Source organism: Syngnathus leptorhynchus, chromosome 17, assembly GCF_054491065.1.
Source record: "Syngnathus leptorhynchus isolate UIUO chromosome 17, UIUO_Slep, whole genome shotgun sequence".
NCBI classification, from domain to species: Eukaryota; Metazoa; Chordata; class Actinopteri; order Syngnathiformes; family Syngnathidae; genus Syngnathus; species Syngnathus leptorhynchus.
In genome coordinates this window covers 3,266,968-3,284,179 of record NC_141211.1, presented here as the reverse complement: position 1 = coordinate 3,284,179, position 17,212 = coordinate 3,266,968, and the positions used below count along the sequence as shown (strand labels likewise).

At 43.9% G+C, this 17,212-nt stretch overlaps 2 protein-coding genes and 1 long non-coding RNA gene across 8 annotated transcripts in view; 2 read left to right on the top strand and 1 right to left on the bottom strand.

Annotated features, from left to right (window-relative positions):
* Nucleotides 1–17,212, bottom strand: part of LOC147043066 (uncharacterized) — a 43,173-nt gene that overhangs the window by 21,649 nt on the left and 4,312 nt on the right. For 5 of the 6 annotated variants that reach the window (XR_015068726.1, XR_015068723.1, XR_015068727.1 and 2 more), the window contains 3 exons: nt 8,857–8,984; nt 3,330–3,407; nt 182–263 (listed from right to left, as the gene is read on the bottom strand). This is a non-coding gene — a long non-coding RNA (uncharacterized LOC147043066). The remainder of the gene's footprint in view (nt 1–181; nt 264–3,329; nt 3,408–8,856; nt 8,985–17,212) is intronic. The other variant, XR_015068725.1, reaches the window with a different exon arrangement.
* LOC147043069 (melatonin receptor type 1B-B-like) lies at nt 906–2,594 on the top strand. The gene is made up of 4 exons (XM_085936611.1): nt 906–912; nt 1,059–1,177; nt 1,268–1,612; nt 2,028–2,594. Exons 1-4 carry the CDS (start codon nt 906–908, stop codon nt 2,451–2,453), a joined length of 897 nt encoding a protein of 298 aa, XP_085792737.1. The 3' UTR covers nt 2,454–2,594.
* LOC147043068 (uncharacterized) lies at nt 12,359–17,094 on the top strand. The gene has a single exon (XM_085936167.1). It carries the CDS (start codon nt 12,408–12,410, stop codon nt 16,728–16,730), a length of 4,323 nt encoding a protein of 1,440 aa, XP_085792293.1. The 5' UTR covers nt 12,359–12,407; the 3' UTR covers nt 16,731–17,094.

Here is a 17,212-nt window from a genome sequence, read left to right as displayed (position 1 = left end):
ATAACGTTTAAATGTAGTGCTCCGGCATTAGAAATGCTCATCCGTGCATTTCCCCTCTCCTGTATTGACCAGCGTGTTTTTTTTTATTCGCCTTACTCAGCAAATTTCCCAATTGGTTACAGGTTCTGCAGAAGCACGTCAACTTATTTTATGGTTGTATCTTTTCTGGCTTTACACTTACCTCTGTAAACTTTGGAAACCACGTCATGAAAGCATTTCCCATGCATGCAACCAGAAAGGCGGGCAAGCGCTGTCACGCGGACCTATGAAAATATGATGAACAATTCACAATGTCAGCTGCGTGGAGCAGTCTACTCAAAAACAACAGACAATGTTAGCAAGAGTTCAAGAAAATTTGGCCATCCTATTAAGAATAGCAAGATGACGCCAAAGCAATACTTTTATATTAGAGAGGGTATTGGCCAAAGCACAAAAAAGTCTATTCATAACAGTGGGTAGGTACAAAAAAAAAAAGGGATCAAAAGTTTTGCTTGCTGAAAAATACATATTTCTATTCTCCTAAGGTAAACATTTATCCTGCTAAGTTATGTCCCCCCCCCCCCCCCCCCCTAAGATTGTTACCCCTTTCTGGAATGAAATACATACAACTTGATCCTGGCAATACGATTGGTCCGCTTCCCGGCCTACACGGAGCCCATACTGATTAAGGTTAAAAGGTGATTTGAAAAAAGCCCAGGATGGCGACACCCCACTGTGCCCACGCTCCCGCAGCAAATCTGCCATTTCCTGATAAAAGTGTTGCCTGCGTCGCAATGGCCGGAATTATTATTATTTATTTTTTTGGCCCCATCCGCCTACGCGCTGGCTCACACTGGACATGTGCCCGCCGCACGTGGAGAGCGGCGGCACTCTTCCGTTGAATGAGACTGGCTGAGCGTGCGATAATGCAAAGTAAGCAGTGCCTCGGTTCAAAAATATCACTGCTGCGGATGGATGTGCCAAAATCAACAGCAGGGGAGGAGGGAGGGGAGCGGGGTTAGTCATTTCAAAAGACTAAAATAAGAGAATGAAAAAAAAACACCCCTCTTTTCTGTCAGGTAACGTTTTTGTGGTGAGTTTGGCCTTCGCTGACCTGGTGGTGGCGTTCTACCCGTACCCTCTGGTCCTCTACGCTCTCTTCCATGACGGATGGGCGCTAGGCAACACGCAATGCATGGTGAGGCCCCAAGCGAGTGTTTGCTGGAGCAAAATCTGACTGGTCGGCTCCAGCGTGGTCTGGACTAGTCGGTGTGGTTTTTGCGTGCAGGTGAGCGGCTTCCTGATGGGCCTGAGTGTGATCGGCTCCATCTTCAACATCACGGGCATCGCCGTCAACCGCTACTGCTACATCTGCCACTCCTTCTCCTACAGCCGCCTGTACAGCTACCGCAACACGCTGCTCTTCGTGGCCTTAATATGGGTGTTGACCGTGGCGGCCATCGTGCCCAACATCTTCGTGGGCTCGCTGCGCTATGACCCGCGTGTCTACTCCTGCACCTTCGCCCAGAACGTCAGCAGCTCCTACACGGTGGCCGTGGTGGTGGTGCACTTCCTGGTGCCCATTGCCGTGGTCACCTTCTGCTACCTGCGCATCTGGATACTCGTGATTCAGGTCTGTTGTCGCAACGTGGACATGATGACCTTTTAATTTGTGACCCTTCTGCCGCAGCAGTCGGCATAATTCCTTAAATGCCACAACAATCCTGCCTGACATATTAACATTTTAACTTGACCACGATGATCCGTAACGAGCCAAAATGTAAAGCCTTCCTTCACGAGCGTCTTTGAGCACGTGCGCAAAAATGTCAGCGCACGTATTCAAGGGGGTAAAAAAAAAAAATAAAGGAATTTTCGACAATTGTACTGTTGGTAGAGTGGATATATGATTGGGGATATACTAACATATACAAATCATCCTTGATTACACTTGGATAATATTGACTGACGTGGGATGCAAAAAACATTGTAATGTTGAATCTCACAAATTAAAAAAAAATGTTGAAGGTTTTCCCGATTGGTGCTTTTAGGTGCGTCGCAAAGTGAAGACGGAGGAGAGCCCTCGCCTGCGCCCGAGCGACCTGCGCAACTTCATCACCATGTTCGTGGTGTTTGTGCTGTTCGCCATCTGCTGGGCGCCGCTCAACCTGATCGGACTGGCGGTGGCGCTGGACCCGTCGCGCGTGGTGCCACTGATCCCCGAATGGCTCTTTGTGGTCAGCTACTTCATGGCCTACTTCAACAGCTGTCTCAACGCCGTCATCTACGGACTGCTCAACCGGAACTTCCGCAACGAGTACAAGCGCATCGTCACCTCGGTGTGGGTGACGCGCCTATTCGTCACCGAGACGTCACGGGCCGCCACTGACGGCCGCAGCCTGCGCAGCAAGCAGTCTCCGCCGCCGCCGCTCAACAACAACGAGTCGATAAGGGATCGAGTCAACAACAAAGACTGAACGCGATGACACGAACAGAACAATCCCATCGGTCATGAACGGCCTAAACTTCCAAAGCCTCAAATACGTACGACTTGCATCACTTGAATGCCAACTTAGTAAAAACAGAACTGATAATCAGGGTACTTAGTAGTAAATTGTAGAAGTTGCTACCAAAAAAGAAATTCCAGGAACTTTAAGTTCTTGCTATTTCCTTGCCCAACATTTGTGACAGAGGCTTGCCCTGTTCACAGTATTTTTTAATGGAAATTTTAAAAATGTTAACAGCTGTTATTCTAGCATATAGCAGGATAGCAGAACAAATACAAAAAAAAAGAGAGACTTAACAAGAGGCTAACAGCCGGCATGCGAACAGTCATTGTGGTTTTCTTTGAAAAAAAAACAGCAACAAGTCCAAAAGTGTTCATGTAAATCGATATTTTCTATCATGCCCTTTGGTCGGGTAATTTTTCAAATGGGGGAAGGAAAAAAAAAAAAACTAACATGCTAATAGTTAGCATGCTGTCAACCTGCTCTGGAATCCTAATTTTCATTTAGGAAACATCCCGTGCCTCTGGATTACCTGCCTAATGGGACTGTAAATTGAAAGCTTACATGGAGTTGGTATGCTAACATAGAATGCTAACTATCTGCAACTGTATATCATTTATAAATCAAACCAGAGATGATAACCAGGGTGTCGACATGTATTCTTTACCAGAATTTAGCAGGAAACACAACAACAACAGTCCAGCAACTTTGAGTTGGTACTACCTGATATGAGCCTCAAAATCCAATTCTGGCAAAAGTGGGAAAATGACATGGCCTGTTCTAATGTATACTGCCGTATACAGAGCCAAAATGTAGACAAACTTAGTAAAGTTGTTCTCCACTCACCACGTGTTAGCAAACATGGCTGGCTGCTCGCGTGCTGCGTGTGATGTAGCATCTTAAGGAGGTCTCCCATTGAACAATCTGTCAATTGAAGATGAGAATTGTAGATTATTTGATTGCATTTTAACTGGACTGTATTGTAATCATAAATAATACCTTTGCGTAATCTATTTAATGACGAAATACAAATCTTAAGTAACCAGCTAAACTAAATTATTACATGACAATTTTCTGTTTTTAAAACAAAACCTTTACTGTAGTTTTGACTGAATCCGCTTTTAATTGGACATCAACGCTATGCAATGCCATAAAGGAATTGGTAAAGTTATGTTGGGGGGGGTTCTCTTTCTTCTACATCACACGCAGTCCACTCATATCTATATTTTTTTGTGGGTGGTTTATTTTCATATGAAGGAAATATTCTTTGTAATTTATAGCGTCTCTTGTTCTTGTTGTTATTCAATGACATTCATTGCCGCTTCTTCTCGCCATCTCAGGGCGCCCTTTTTTTGTTTTTTGTTTTTCAAAACTGTAACTAGAATATTTTGTAAATTAGTGTCAGTGTGGACTTTTAATTGATGTCAATGGATGTTTTTATGGAAATGTTTTTAAAATGCTCTCTCACGCTGACGGGAGTTCATGTCACGCCATTAAAAGTTTGATATTGGCTTCCGCTTGACCTGTGCTGCCTGAGAGCCGTCCCGGCCGCTGACCGAGTGCCACCGCCGCCTGGCGCATTCAACAAGTCGTCGTGACGTCACAACATCTGAAGTTCATGCGTGAAATGGAAAGGGTCGTATTAATAGCAGGGTGTTTAAAAAAGTCGCATGTCTTCGATAGGTTCAGTGGAGGACGGAGAAACGCTGGGAAATGGAGTTAACATGATGAAACTGAATAATGAAAACAATACTGCAGTTAACACGCTAACATTTGTGATGCTAGTATAGCAAAATAGCAACCTGGGGACAAAAAAACAATAAAGCTGATCACCAACCTATGACTAGGTACCACTTTAAATGTTTCATTGATAATTGATAAAGTGCTAATGGGTAGCATAGTAGTAGTACTCTACGCATACAAATGCAGACACAATTTTTCATGTCAAAATATTAACAGTAAATGCAAACCTGCTATAATCAGCTAGCGTGCTAAATACGATCAACTCAAATAAAGGGCGTTCCTACGAGCATGTGTAATACCTCTGAGGTATATTTTATTTTTGGAAGCCAGAGTAGAGACTTTTGGCTAACGGGATTACCATTTCATGGAGCAAACTTTGCAAACACCTGAGGTCTTTTGTTTTCTTCTCCTTCTACGCAGAGGCAATAGCTGACGTTCAACGCAACGCTGTCACATTTTGACGCATTCACTCGGGCTGCACGTGTCCTCGTTGACATGTTGTGGACAATTTACACCGGAGGAGGATGAACGAACATGAACTCTCTCTCTTGGGCTGTGTTGCTGTTAATGCAGCTCGCCCACAGCCAAAGTGATGTAACAATGCTCATTGACGCCTCGTTTGCTGCTACAGACAAATAGCGTGCGGTGGATGCCTTCAATCTGCATGCTGCGAGTCAAATGTTGCTCATGACGAGCGGCACAACACGCCTACTTTATAATTAGAGATGAATTATTAAAGGCACACGGTGGAATTTATGAAGTGGTCACAGAAAATGAGTTATTATTGATTGCCCTCTAGCTATGGAGCAGGAATATTTTGTTCACGTCGATGCATTTAGGTCACATAGAAACGGGAAATGGGTTAGTGGGAAATGAATCCCAATAAGAAAATGACAATATATTTTCATTTGTTGCTTTTTTTTTTGCTCTTATTTAATTGTATCTATTTTATTTCTTTATTTTTATTTCATGATTTATTTTACTTTGTGTTTCATTTTTCTATCTAATCCGTTTTGATATAGTTTTAGTCATTTGTTACTTTCGTTTTAATTTAATCAAATAAAAATTTTGTTGAAATTTAGATTTTATTTATTTGTATCTGATTGTCTTGGCTGATTGAGGTCATACACAGCAATGCTGCTATCAAACATCGAACTTCAATTTCACCAAGTAATTTTCCTCGAAAGTAGTTTCAAGCTTTTGATTGGATAAATTGGTTGGGGCACTTACAGCGCCACCTGCTGCACATGTCCGGCAACCTGATCAGCATTCTCAGCCTCTGCTTTTTATTCATTTTTGGGGAGGAGGTAAATGTTTGTTGCTTTCCCACTGGAAAAGCTGGATGAGGGATGTTTTTTGGGGGTGGGGGGGTTGAAGTACTTGCATCACGCTTGACTGCCGCCGCTCTCGGCTGATGTTCACTGACACGAATTCTCCGACAGGTGCGGCGCCCGGATGCCCGCAGGACACTCCGAGTGAAAACACGGACCATGGGTGTGGAACGTGATGCGCTCGGACGTGATGTGACGGGTTCAAAGGCTCGCCTGTTAATGCGAGTCTCGTTATGGGCGGCCGCCTGGAAAAAGATTCGATCAAATAAAAACTCATTCGAGCCTACCCTGCACTTCTTATGGAATATTTCATCTGCTTTTGTGATTCATCTGGAGACATTGAATCACAGTAAAACAGGCAGCCCACCCCATGATTTCACAATATTGTGATTGATATTCCTACTCGCATAAGTACGTACGGGAATATTTAATGTCTTTGATAATTTTCTGTGAGTAAGAGCACATTTCTAGCGCCCGACAGCGATGCGGTTATAATCTGTCGGGAGCGCCAAGAAATGATCTCGAGCTTGGTCAAGAGCGTGACAGAGGACGCGGGCGGATGAATAATTCATATCTTCCACTTTAATTGCATCTAATGCGCAGATTAACGATTTATAGGGCGAATTAGAAGAACCGGTTTGAATCCCTGAGTTCATTTGGTCCAAACAATACGGCGGCGTTTCATTTGAGGGAAAAGACACACGTTCACGATTGTGACCTGGTCTGCTTTATGTAACTGCAAATATGATGAGATAAATGCCAGGCAGATTAGCATTCACTCAATGTTGGATTTACTTGTCGTGATTGGAATTGTTGGACACCCGATTAGGTACACCTGAAGTCCTCGTCCTTTCAGCTGCAGTCACGTCTTTTCTTTTTCTTTTTTAACATTCTGACATTGTCCACTCTGGCTGCAACTTGAGTGAATGATGCAGAACGAGCTATGACTATTTCATGAGTCATCGCAAAGTTCAAGCAGAGTTTGAGGGAGTGTAATGGCAAGAGAGCGAGGACTTCACAAAGTTAGATGTGATCCACATCAGCATAATATTTATTCATGGTGATCAGCACGCTATTTTTTTTTTTCCTTAATCTCCTTTTTAAGAACATACAGTCGTGGCGTGATTAGAATGCAAAGAAAGTAAAAGGTGTCACTCTATTGACATTTGATCCATCTGTATAAGTTTTTAAGTCATTAACTTTTTACTTTGGGCTCAATTTGGCGTAGCTTTGCTGACTGTGTTTTTTCTCACAATGGTTGAATCGACACGTGGGCATCTTTAAAACCCTTAAGAGAATTAATTAGCGCCGCGTGCATTGAATTAATAGGCCGGCCTTTTGTCCCGCTCGAGCTTTTCACATGAAATATGGATGAACTTTTGAAAAGCAGACCCTCTCAAAAGGCCCTGGCGTTGGCACCGCCACGCTCCTCTGACGTGGACCCCACGATGCGGGCCCAATGATGGCCACCTTTTCACTACATCATTTTTTGGCAGTTTGTGTGGAAATAAAGAGTCATCTCACCTCTTTTTGTGTGGCTTCCAATTCATTTTCAACTGACCTAAATCTTGTTGTTTTAAAAGGGAGGGAGGTTATGAGCAAAGTTTGGATTAATGTAGAATGATATGCAAAGCTATGATTGCTAATCGTCAAATATTTAGGAGTTCAAATCCCATGTGGAGGGAAGAATCTGATTGAATTTAGACTATGTGGCACAGGATGGCAGATCAATTGTGCAAATATTTTCAAATGATAGACATGCCTAGCCAATGTCACACTGCCAAGTCTAACTAGCTTCAGGGGCTGAATTTCCACCAAATGTTTTTATGTTTGATATGACAGTGCTGCCTACCAAAACTCCTGTTGCTAAGCCAACCGTGAAACTAACTACAATAGTAAAATACATTGTTGCATGAAGTAAAATGGTCGAATGTAATTTCAGTTGGCTTGCAGGTAAAAGTCTGAGGGCCGTCTGGGCATTGAAAAGAAAATTAAAAATGAAAACGGCAATTTACGTCAAAGGAGGATTGTGTGACTGCAGGGGCGGGGGGTGGTGCACACGGCATATCAAATATGACAAATTGTGTATGGGGACGATAAAAAAAAAAAGGTAATGGTTGATGTCGGCGCCCCTCAAAACGTTTCCTTTCCAATGAGTCATTGTTACATTTTTTTTTTTCTTTGCCTGCGCTAGATTATTTAAAAGCGACTTTTACCCAATGTGAAAGTGAAAATGTTTGAAAAGAAGTGAGATTGTGATGGCAAAAGTTGTTTGGTAGAAGGACCACAGGGGGGGGGGCTTGAGTTTGACACCTGTGATCTAGAGCTATAGTTACTCTGTATTTTATTTAAAAAAAATGGTGTCTGTCCATTATTTCCAATGAGGAAGATTGCTTTGATTTAATCATAATGAAAAAGAAATGGGGAGAAAAAAATATTACGAGTTTAGATGATATTATAAGAAGGAGTTTATGGAACCTCACAGTCGCTTGGCTATTAAAATCGATCAAGTCCTCACTCTGTGTCCTGTTCATAGCGTATATTTTCTTGAATGGTAGGCGTATGACTATAGAATAACAATAGCACATTGTTTGATTGAACAGTCCTTGGAGCGAGTTATTATTTGTAGACCTTCACAGAATGGTGCACGTACAAAGGTCGTCTTCCATTGATTTTGCACACGTCACATATTTTGTATTATAAATCAGATTAGTACTGATGTGTTTTGTACACGTGTCGAGATGACAACAAGTTTGGTCCAGGGAGCCCCAAAAGGTCACTTGGTTGCACTAGATCAAAATCTTCAGAACACGTTTGTCCTTGAAGGAGGAGTATAAAATGGCCATTTCGAAACTTTTTTTTTTTTTAAAGAACACAATTTTCTTATGACTGCATGATTGAATCAGCATTTGTCTTGTGCTACCAATACGAAAGACACAATTGAGGGTGTCTAAATGTGCTTGCTGTTACAATTACTACTATTATTGTTATTTGTATTATTACTGTTATTAACGTGCACGAGTACAGAGAGAAAGCAACCCATCTGGATGGGTTTAGAGACATAGATGCATTCTGGGCCTGTACTCGTAAATAATGTGTTTTCCATATAAATACAGATAACTTTTGACAAATTGCAACATGTGAAAGAAAAGTGGCAACGTTTTGCTTCTCTTATTTGCACTTATGTGTGGAAACGGGAAGAGGGGGGGGGGACATCAGAATAGATGAGTGTAATTTAACATTATAAAAAATATTTCTTTATATTTCTACAATTAAAACCTCAAAGAAGTTTCTCTCACCTCCCGAACGCGTGAAAGCTCTTCCACAATCGCGGGATCCAATTAGGACGACTCCGTCTGCGGCGTGCGCGGTCGATAGCGAGAACAGTCGATGCGGAGTCTTTGAACAAATAAGAAAGAGATGCTTCCTGTAAGACAAAGTCAAAAGATCCAACAGTCAGTCCACATTGACTCTTCCACACTAACTTTGCTTTGACCTCACGTCTACCACGGGGAGACTTTTATCCCCTTTTTCCACCCCTCTTTCTCTTTTAGGCTGGCTCCCACACGGGGGAATGGGAAAGAAGAGACAATCTTTTCCACGCCGGGGGTTCTGATGACGACGTGTTTGGCAAGTATGATTGTGACTTCCGACACATGCTTGTGTTTTCACGCCTCGATTTGTTTACAAAAACATAACATTGAGGATGCTGGAATGCTCCTTCCATACTCATGGCATGTGTCAACCCATGGAACTGTAAAGCCAAGAAATTCTTCTAGAAACTATGAACATGCAAGAGTTTCATTTATTTTTGTTGTAGGAAAAACAAATTCTCCCGCAAAAACAAGCTTTTACTGTTGTAAGGAAAATCTTGGCTCCACTTATATGAGATGATGCTATAAATTCTGCATCCAGGATGAATGTGCACACAATACATAAAAACATACTGTACGTGCATATATGAAAACATAAATGGCACAAGCGATGTTGCTTTGTTTGGGTTACGCAACACTCGCCGCGATGTGGGCAGAAGAATCATCAACGACATGTGTAATCGCCTTTGACGTTGCTGTGTGGATGCCGTGTATGTGTGCACGCGTGCACGTGTGTGCAGTTATATAAGTACGCAACGCTAACGACTTCCTTTTTGTCGCCCACCACAAACACGATAAACGACATAGGAAGGAAGTAATACAGATGTGGAGGTCGGTCGAGTCAAGGATTTTGGAATACAAAGCTTTGCTTTAATTGAACGCATTGTCTGGGTTGACCACGTTATAAGAGTTAACGCATAAAGATAATAGTGCTCATCAAAATTATTTGAGAACACATTCTTTTTTTTATTCAAGAAAAATTATCATAAGATGGTGTTCTTTGCCCAAAAAAAAATGTTGCAACTTTTAATCATTGAATTCCAACAAATATTTTTCTTGATTAAGAACAATTTTAAAAATTTCATTGACCTAATAGAAACAATATTTGGTGCCTGAAAATCTGTTGAGGTGAAAAGTTATTGTCTCCTTGAATCAGCCTGCACATGCTAGCGCTAACGTGGCGACATGGCAAAGACAAAGTAGGACACATCAGCAGCTAATCAGCGCCAAGCTAACACCAAGTGTGAACTGACGTGGCGGAACAATACTCGCCTCCATTAGGTTGGAGGGGTTGAAAAACATACGTTGAAGAACAGCACACAAGCACACAAGTAGGTCAAGCTTCTAATGCTAACCTTTAGCACGCATGCTAATTAGCAGACATTGGCGGGAAGCCGGAAACATGACTTAGCACTTGGGAACAATATTAGCTGCCTCACCACTTGGTTTTTTTCTTTGTTCCTGGGAAAAATTGCCACCTAAATGTCAATATGTGAAAAACATACAATCAACTTTTTTCTCTAAAAAAAAAAAAAAAAAAAAAATACTTCAAAGTAGCACTGATTGACTCAATATCGTATTGTTTCAATGTTTCCAAAAATAGTTTACTCTAATTGCAATATGAATGTAATAAGATTACAATTTATTTATGAAAAATTGCTTTGATTTTTTTTTCATGAGACTACACTGTAAAAAAAAAACTTTTTGAGTTCTAAAATAGTCATTTAGATTGGAAAATATAAATTACTGACATTTAGAACAACAATGTTAGCACAACAAAGGAAGCAAGTTGCTTGCTTAAATACAATTTGTTAAGCAGCTTTTATTTCTATCTTTATGTCTGAGACAAGGGATGTTTAGTTTGGAAAACTCGGGTTATTTTTGTTGAATATGTGGGAAAGCCCCTTTTGTTCTTACAGCGTATGCATGAAAGTACTGGTATAAAGTGAAAATGACGTTTATCCAGCATAATATTTTTAATCAGTTTGAGTTGATCGTGCTGGTTGAATAATAATTGTATTATTACGCACAGCAGCTCATTTGTTCACGATCGCTTTCCATTTCCTTCTCCGCTAATTAATAAAAACAGCAAAGTTTAAGAGGTCCTTTGGTACAAATGTCCCCTTGATGGAATAATCCACCTTCATAAATTTATTCCACCTTATTTAAATCCTCTCAAGGGAACATAGTCCAAACAATGAAAATACAGAAATTGGGCATTCTGAGTAATTGCGCATCTCGGCGGTGCAGATTCATCAGTGATGAGTGTCAGGCAAGAGCCAGCCTCCAGAAAAAGTGAAATTGAGGATTGGGGAGTTGAAGCTGGAGGTGGTCAACAGCTCAAAAAGCACAATTTCAATTTAGTATCTATAATCAAGTTTGACCTTTACTTCACCTCTCCAAAAAGCATTGTAGTATTATGATGACAAATTTTTAAGTAAAATGTACTTAAATAATATTTCAATAAAAATTTAAAAAGGTGTGGTTCGAAAGTTAAACATTTCTTAAAACTTAAATGCAAATGAATTGTATGACAATGTTACAATCATTCTACACCCCAGACCCATATGATGTGCAGGGAAGGGATTGCGACATGCGGGTTGTCTGCCCCCTGGTGGTAGGATGGTGCCAATGCGTTTTGAACAGGATCATTACAATAAGCACAAACAATACACCGACACGTGACTGAACGTTTTACTAACATTTTTGTGTCTATTATATAGCGATATTCTTCCATACATGATCTGAATCCAGATCTAGTCCAGATTTGGCTCACATGTAAACTCATGGTTCAGAACAGGTTGCAATTGTGCCTCACCTTGATAGATAAAATAAATACTTTTTTTTGGTCACTTTTTTTGACTTTTTTCGTTTTTGTTGTTGTTGTTTAAGACGTTTTGAACCTCCTTCGTCTAAGTAACAAACCTCGCCAGTGCAGACTGACGGCGAATCAATAGCTAACATTGGCTTCTGTATGGATCCTTTGCTGGCTTTGAGCCTGTTTGGATTCCACTGCCAATATTCACAGAAGCCACACACACATATATATAAATGAACTTCTTTTAAGAATACAAACAACTGGGAAATAAGCTGAGCTAGCTCTTATTAGCAATGCTGCAAGTGGGAATATAGTGTGCAACAATTTATACCAAACATGGAGCAGCCGCATAATCGTCACAAACATACAAGGGCTCGCTTACTTGAAACCGGGAGCATTCAAAATACCCTCGGTGGGTCACACGCTGCTTTGCCAAGTCTAAGTAGCAGAACTTTAAATTGCCTCGGGAATAACAAACATACAATTGTTGACAATCACGGTACATGTTTACTCTCACGTGTCATAATGATCATCGCCAAACATCATAGCCCTGTCGTCCTTTATGAGACAGGAAAGTTGCCATCGACAAAGGCAGGAAAGTCAGAAATTTGGCCAGATCAGAGAGAGAGAGAGAAGAAAAAAAAAAAAAAACCCACACATGCACACAGAACCCGCCAGTAAGCAATGCGCTGACCCGATCGCGTCAAAGAAGACCAAGTCTCGTTACGGCGAGCAACAGCGTGACGCAGAGTCACGCCAAATGGAGAGTAAAATTAAGCTGCCAATACCCTCCTGCCTGTCGAGCCTGCAAGTGCGACGCTTCCGGGAGAATTACCGAGTGGGAGAACGCCGCCATCACGCGATTTGCATCCGTGACGGCTGGCTGGAGTTCTACCTGATATGTGTGGAGGAGGTGCAACGTAAAATATTTGCCACTAATTCCAAGACTTCAGTGAGACGCTCAAAAGCACCGGGAATGTCTGGAAGCGAGGCAAAGGTCTTGCTAGACGGAGGCCAGGAGGAGGCCAAAGAGAGAAAAACACAAGAGAGACATTGGGAGGAGAGAGGAACTGGCGAGGCGGAGGAGAAAGCCAAGGACTGCGAGGAGAACAAAGGGTGTGATCATGAGGCAGGGGAGGCAAAAATGAGTGACAGTGAGGAAAAGGAGAATCACCTCGGAGGAGAAATTGATTGGCAGAAGGAGGAGAAAGAGGAGCAGAAGGGGGACCAGGAGCAGGAGAGTAACCAGGACAAGAAGAACGACCAAGTGGAGGAGAAAAGCAGCGAGGAGGAGAAAGCGGGTGAGCAGGAAGAGGAGGAAAAAAGGTCTTACAATGAGGAGGAAGCGTGGGGAGACCGGATGAAGGAGGAAAATGAGAGTGAGCAAGTTGAGGGGAAGAAAAACGCTGACCGGCAGGAGGAGGAGAAGGAGGAGAACATGATCAACCAGGAGGAAGAGGAAACCAAGGAGAAGAAAGATTGTCTTGATGAAGAAGACGAGGTAGGGAAAAAGAATAATCGGCAGGAGGAGGCCGCCGACTTGGGGAAGGATAAAAAGAGCGAGTGTGAAGATGAGAAGATTATCGAGCAAGAGGAGGAGGTTGATGATCACGGAGATAAGGTAAAAGGCAATGAGGAGAAGCAGATGAGGAAAGAGAGTGATCGTGAGGAGGAGAAGGGGGAGAAAACAGGAAACCAGGAGGATGAGAAGGAAGCGCGTAATCTCCAAGAAGTCAAAGGGAGTGACCGAGAGGAGGTGGAGGAGAAAGACAAAGCTCACAAAGAGGAGAAAAGGCATGACGAGGAGGTGACTGACTGGTTGGAGGAGAAGAAACAGCATGATCATGAAACGGAAAGCGGGGAGGAGGCCGAAAATCTTCATCAACAGAAGATAAACAACCGTGAGGAGAAAAGAAACGATCGGGAGGAGCTTGACCCGGTGAATAAGGACAAAGGTGAGCAGGAGCTGAAGAACAAGAGTGATCATCAAGCGGAGAAAAAGAGGGACCAGAAGGAGAAACGAAGTGAGAAACAACACGAGAAAAAACATGACCAGGAGCAAGTGGAGGAGGCGCCAGAGAAAGATCACAAAGAGGAGAAAAAGAGTGACAAGGAGGAGAAGAGAAATGACAGAGACGAAGAAGACATGGACTGGATGAAAGAAGAGAAAGAAAGGGAGCAAAAAAAGGAGGAGGACAAGGGTGAAGAGGAGCAGGGGGATCATGTAGAAGACAGAAGAGTCCAGCGGGAGGAGAAAAGGAATGACAGTCAGGAGAAGAAAGGGGCGGATCCTTCTGAGGAGGACAAGGATGAACAGAAGGAAGAGGACAACGGGACTGGCAGAGAAGAGAAAATCAAGAACCAAAGTCTGGAGGAGATTGGCTGGGTGACTGGGGACAAAGAAGGTGATCATCTTGAGAAGAAGAAGGAGGAGCAGGAGGAAAGGGAGAGTGGTCATGCAGATGAGCAAAAGAATAACAAGCAAGAAGAGAATGTGGGGAGTGCAGAACAAACAGATGAGGAGGTGAAGGAGAAGAAGAATGGAAAACTGGAGGAAGAGCGAGACAAAGACGGTGCTCTTGAAGGCCAAAAAGAGAGCAGTCAGGAAGAAGACAAAAAAGAGGAGTTAAGGTGTGATCATCTTGAGAAGAAGAAGGAGGAGCAGGAGGAAAGGGAGAGTGGTCATGGAGATGAGCAAAAGAATGACAAGCAGGAAGAGAATGTGGGGAGAGCAGAACAAAGAGATGAGGAGGTGAAGGAGGAGAAGAATGGAAAACTGGAGGAAGAGCGAGACAAAGTCGGTGCTCTTGAAGACCACAAAGAAAGCAGTCAGGAAGAAGACAAAAAAGAGGAGTTAAGGTGTGATCACGGTGAGGAGGAGAAAAAGGGTGACCAGGAGAAGGAGAAGCAACAACAGGAAGAGATGGACTGGATGAAGGAGGAGAAAGGGTGTGCTCATGCAGAGGGGGAGAAGAAAAGCAAGCAGGAGCCAATGGAGAGAAGGGAGGACCAAGAGGAGATGATTGACTGGCTAAAGGAGAACAGAGGCGATGACAAAGATGCAGAGAAAAGCCATGAGCACGAAGTAGAGTGGGAGAAAAAAGTTAGCTGTTACATTGGAGAGGAGAAAAAGAGCACGCCTGAGGTGGAAGAGAAAAAGCGTGACGACCAAGAGGAGGAACCCGACTGGATGGAGAAAGGGACCAAGAAATATTGCGTTGATCAGGACTGGGAGCAAGCAGAAACAGAAGGCAATTGTGAAGAGGACGAGAACAAGAGCAACCGAGAGGATGGGGACGAGAGGAACCACCAAGAAGAGGAGCTTGAGAAGGCCAGTGTTCAGAATGACGAGGAGCACGAGGATAACCAGAGTAGTCAGGAGGAGGAGGAGGAGGAGGAGGAGGAGGAGGAGGAGGAGGAGGAGGAGGAGGAGGAGGAGGAGGAGGAGAGGAGTGATAATGAAGAAGAGGAGAAAAAGACTGAAACAGACAAAGTGGGTGATCAGGACCAGGAGAAAGAGGAGAAAAGGAGCAGCCAAGAGGAGGAGAACAAAAGCAATGATCGCACCGAGGAGAAGAGGACCCAGGAGGACAGGAGTTACGAAAAGGGGGAGGAAAGAAGGACCATCCAAGAGGAGATGAAGGAGGAGGAGAGAGGGGCTGAAGATGTTGAAGAGGAGAAAATGGTTTGCCAAGAAGAAAAGCGGGAGGAGAGTGACCACGCTGATGAGGAGAAAAAGAGTGAAGAGGAGGAGAGCGAGGGGAGAGACCAGGGTGAGGAGAAAGACAACGACCAGGAAGAGATGAGTTGCAAGGACAAAGATGAGGGGGAGGAGAAGGCGAGGCATAAGAAAGACGAGCAAGAGGAAGAGATTGACTGGGTGAGGGAGGAAACCAAGATCGTTCTCCTGGAAGAAGAGAAAATGTCTAGTGGGAAGGACTGTGAGCAGGTGGATGAGGAGGAGGAGCAAAATAACCTGGATGACGAGACAATTTGTTACCATGAGGAGGCAGAAAAGGAGGAGGAAAACAGGAGCCCTCATGTGGAGGAGGAGGCAGAGGAGGAGGAAATGACCTACCAGGAGGAGAACATGAATGAACAGAAGGACCAGGAAGAGAAGGAGAACAAGAGTGACTTGGAGGAGAGTGGCCCAGAGGAGGAGAAAGAGAACGAGAGAGAAAATGACCCAGACGGGGAAGACAGCCACCAGGCGGGGGAGGCGGGGGAGGCGGGGGAGGTGGAGCAGGCAACCGAAGGGAGTGAAAACCAGGAAGGCAGGGACAGCGATGAGGAGGAGAGAGAAAGCGACAACAACCAGGAAAGTGACCAGGACGACGAAGAGGAGGAGGACAGCGATAACGATGAGGATGACACGGACAGCGAGGAGGAAGAAGAGGAGACTGACCAGGGGGAGGACGATGACGAGAGTGACACTGAGGAGGAAAGTGACAGCGAGGGCGACAGTGAGGAGGGCAGCAATCATGAGGAGGAGAAAGATGATGGCCAGGAGAAGAAGGAGGAGGAGGAGGAGAAGAAGGAGGAGGAGCAGGAGGACGACCGCAAGGAAAGGGAGACAAACACTGGGGCGGTGCAAGAGGAGGAGGCCATGGAGGTTGATGAGACCTACGTTGAGGAGGAGGAGGAGGAGGAGATGGGAAGGGAAAGCAACACCAAGGCAATGGGCGACCACGACAAGGAGAGCGACTTTGAGGAGGCGCCCGTGGGCCGATGGAACGATGCGCTGAGGAGGCTTTGGGTGGAACGCTGGTTGAGGGCGAGGAGAGAGAACGGGAGGCGGTGGGTGGTCATGAGGGGGAGGAGGTACAGAGCAATGAGAAGGCGCTGGATGACCACCAGGAGAAGGAAGAAGGCCAAGCGGAGTTTGGTCGCGATGAGGAGGAGGGCTAATCGAGTGATGGAGACCCCAGAGAACAGTCAGGCGGGAAGATCAGAGTGGCCGGGAGGAGAACCAGGGAAGTGAGCATGACTTGCAGAGGAAGGAAGTGAGCAGAGGAACATGAGAGGAGCAAAGAGGCGAAAGCTAGAAAAAAAAAGCCAAAAGGAACAAGATGAAGAGCAGAAGTAGGAACAACAACGGCAGGTGGAACAACAAGGAGGTGAAAAACAAAGTGGAAGAAAAGACAGAGGACAAAAAAGGAGGACAAAATGGGGGTAGGCAGCCTTACAATGAGGCAAACAACATTGCCTAACATGAGTGTAAATATTACCAGAGTATGACAAATGACTTGACTTGCCATGTTTATATCACCTTGTTTGCACATTTGAATCATGTATGGGTGTCGCGTCATGAAATAAACAATAAATCCACTTCGCCAAATGATGAACATTCATCGCAAAAAGTCTCTCATTACAATTCCATATAAGGAGACTCCCATGATGCTGGCGCGGGTATGTTTGACCAGATAATAGTGACGTCATAGCGGCAAGAAAACTGCACTGCAA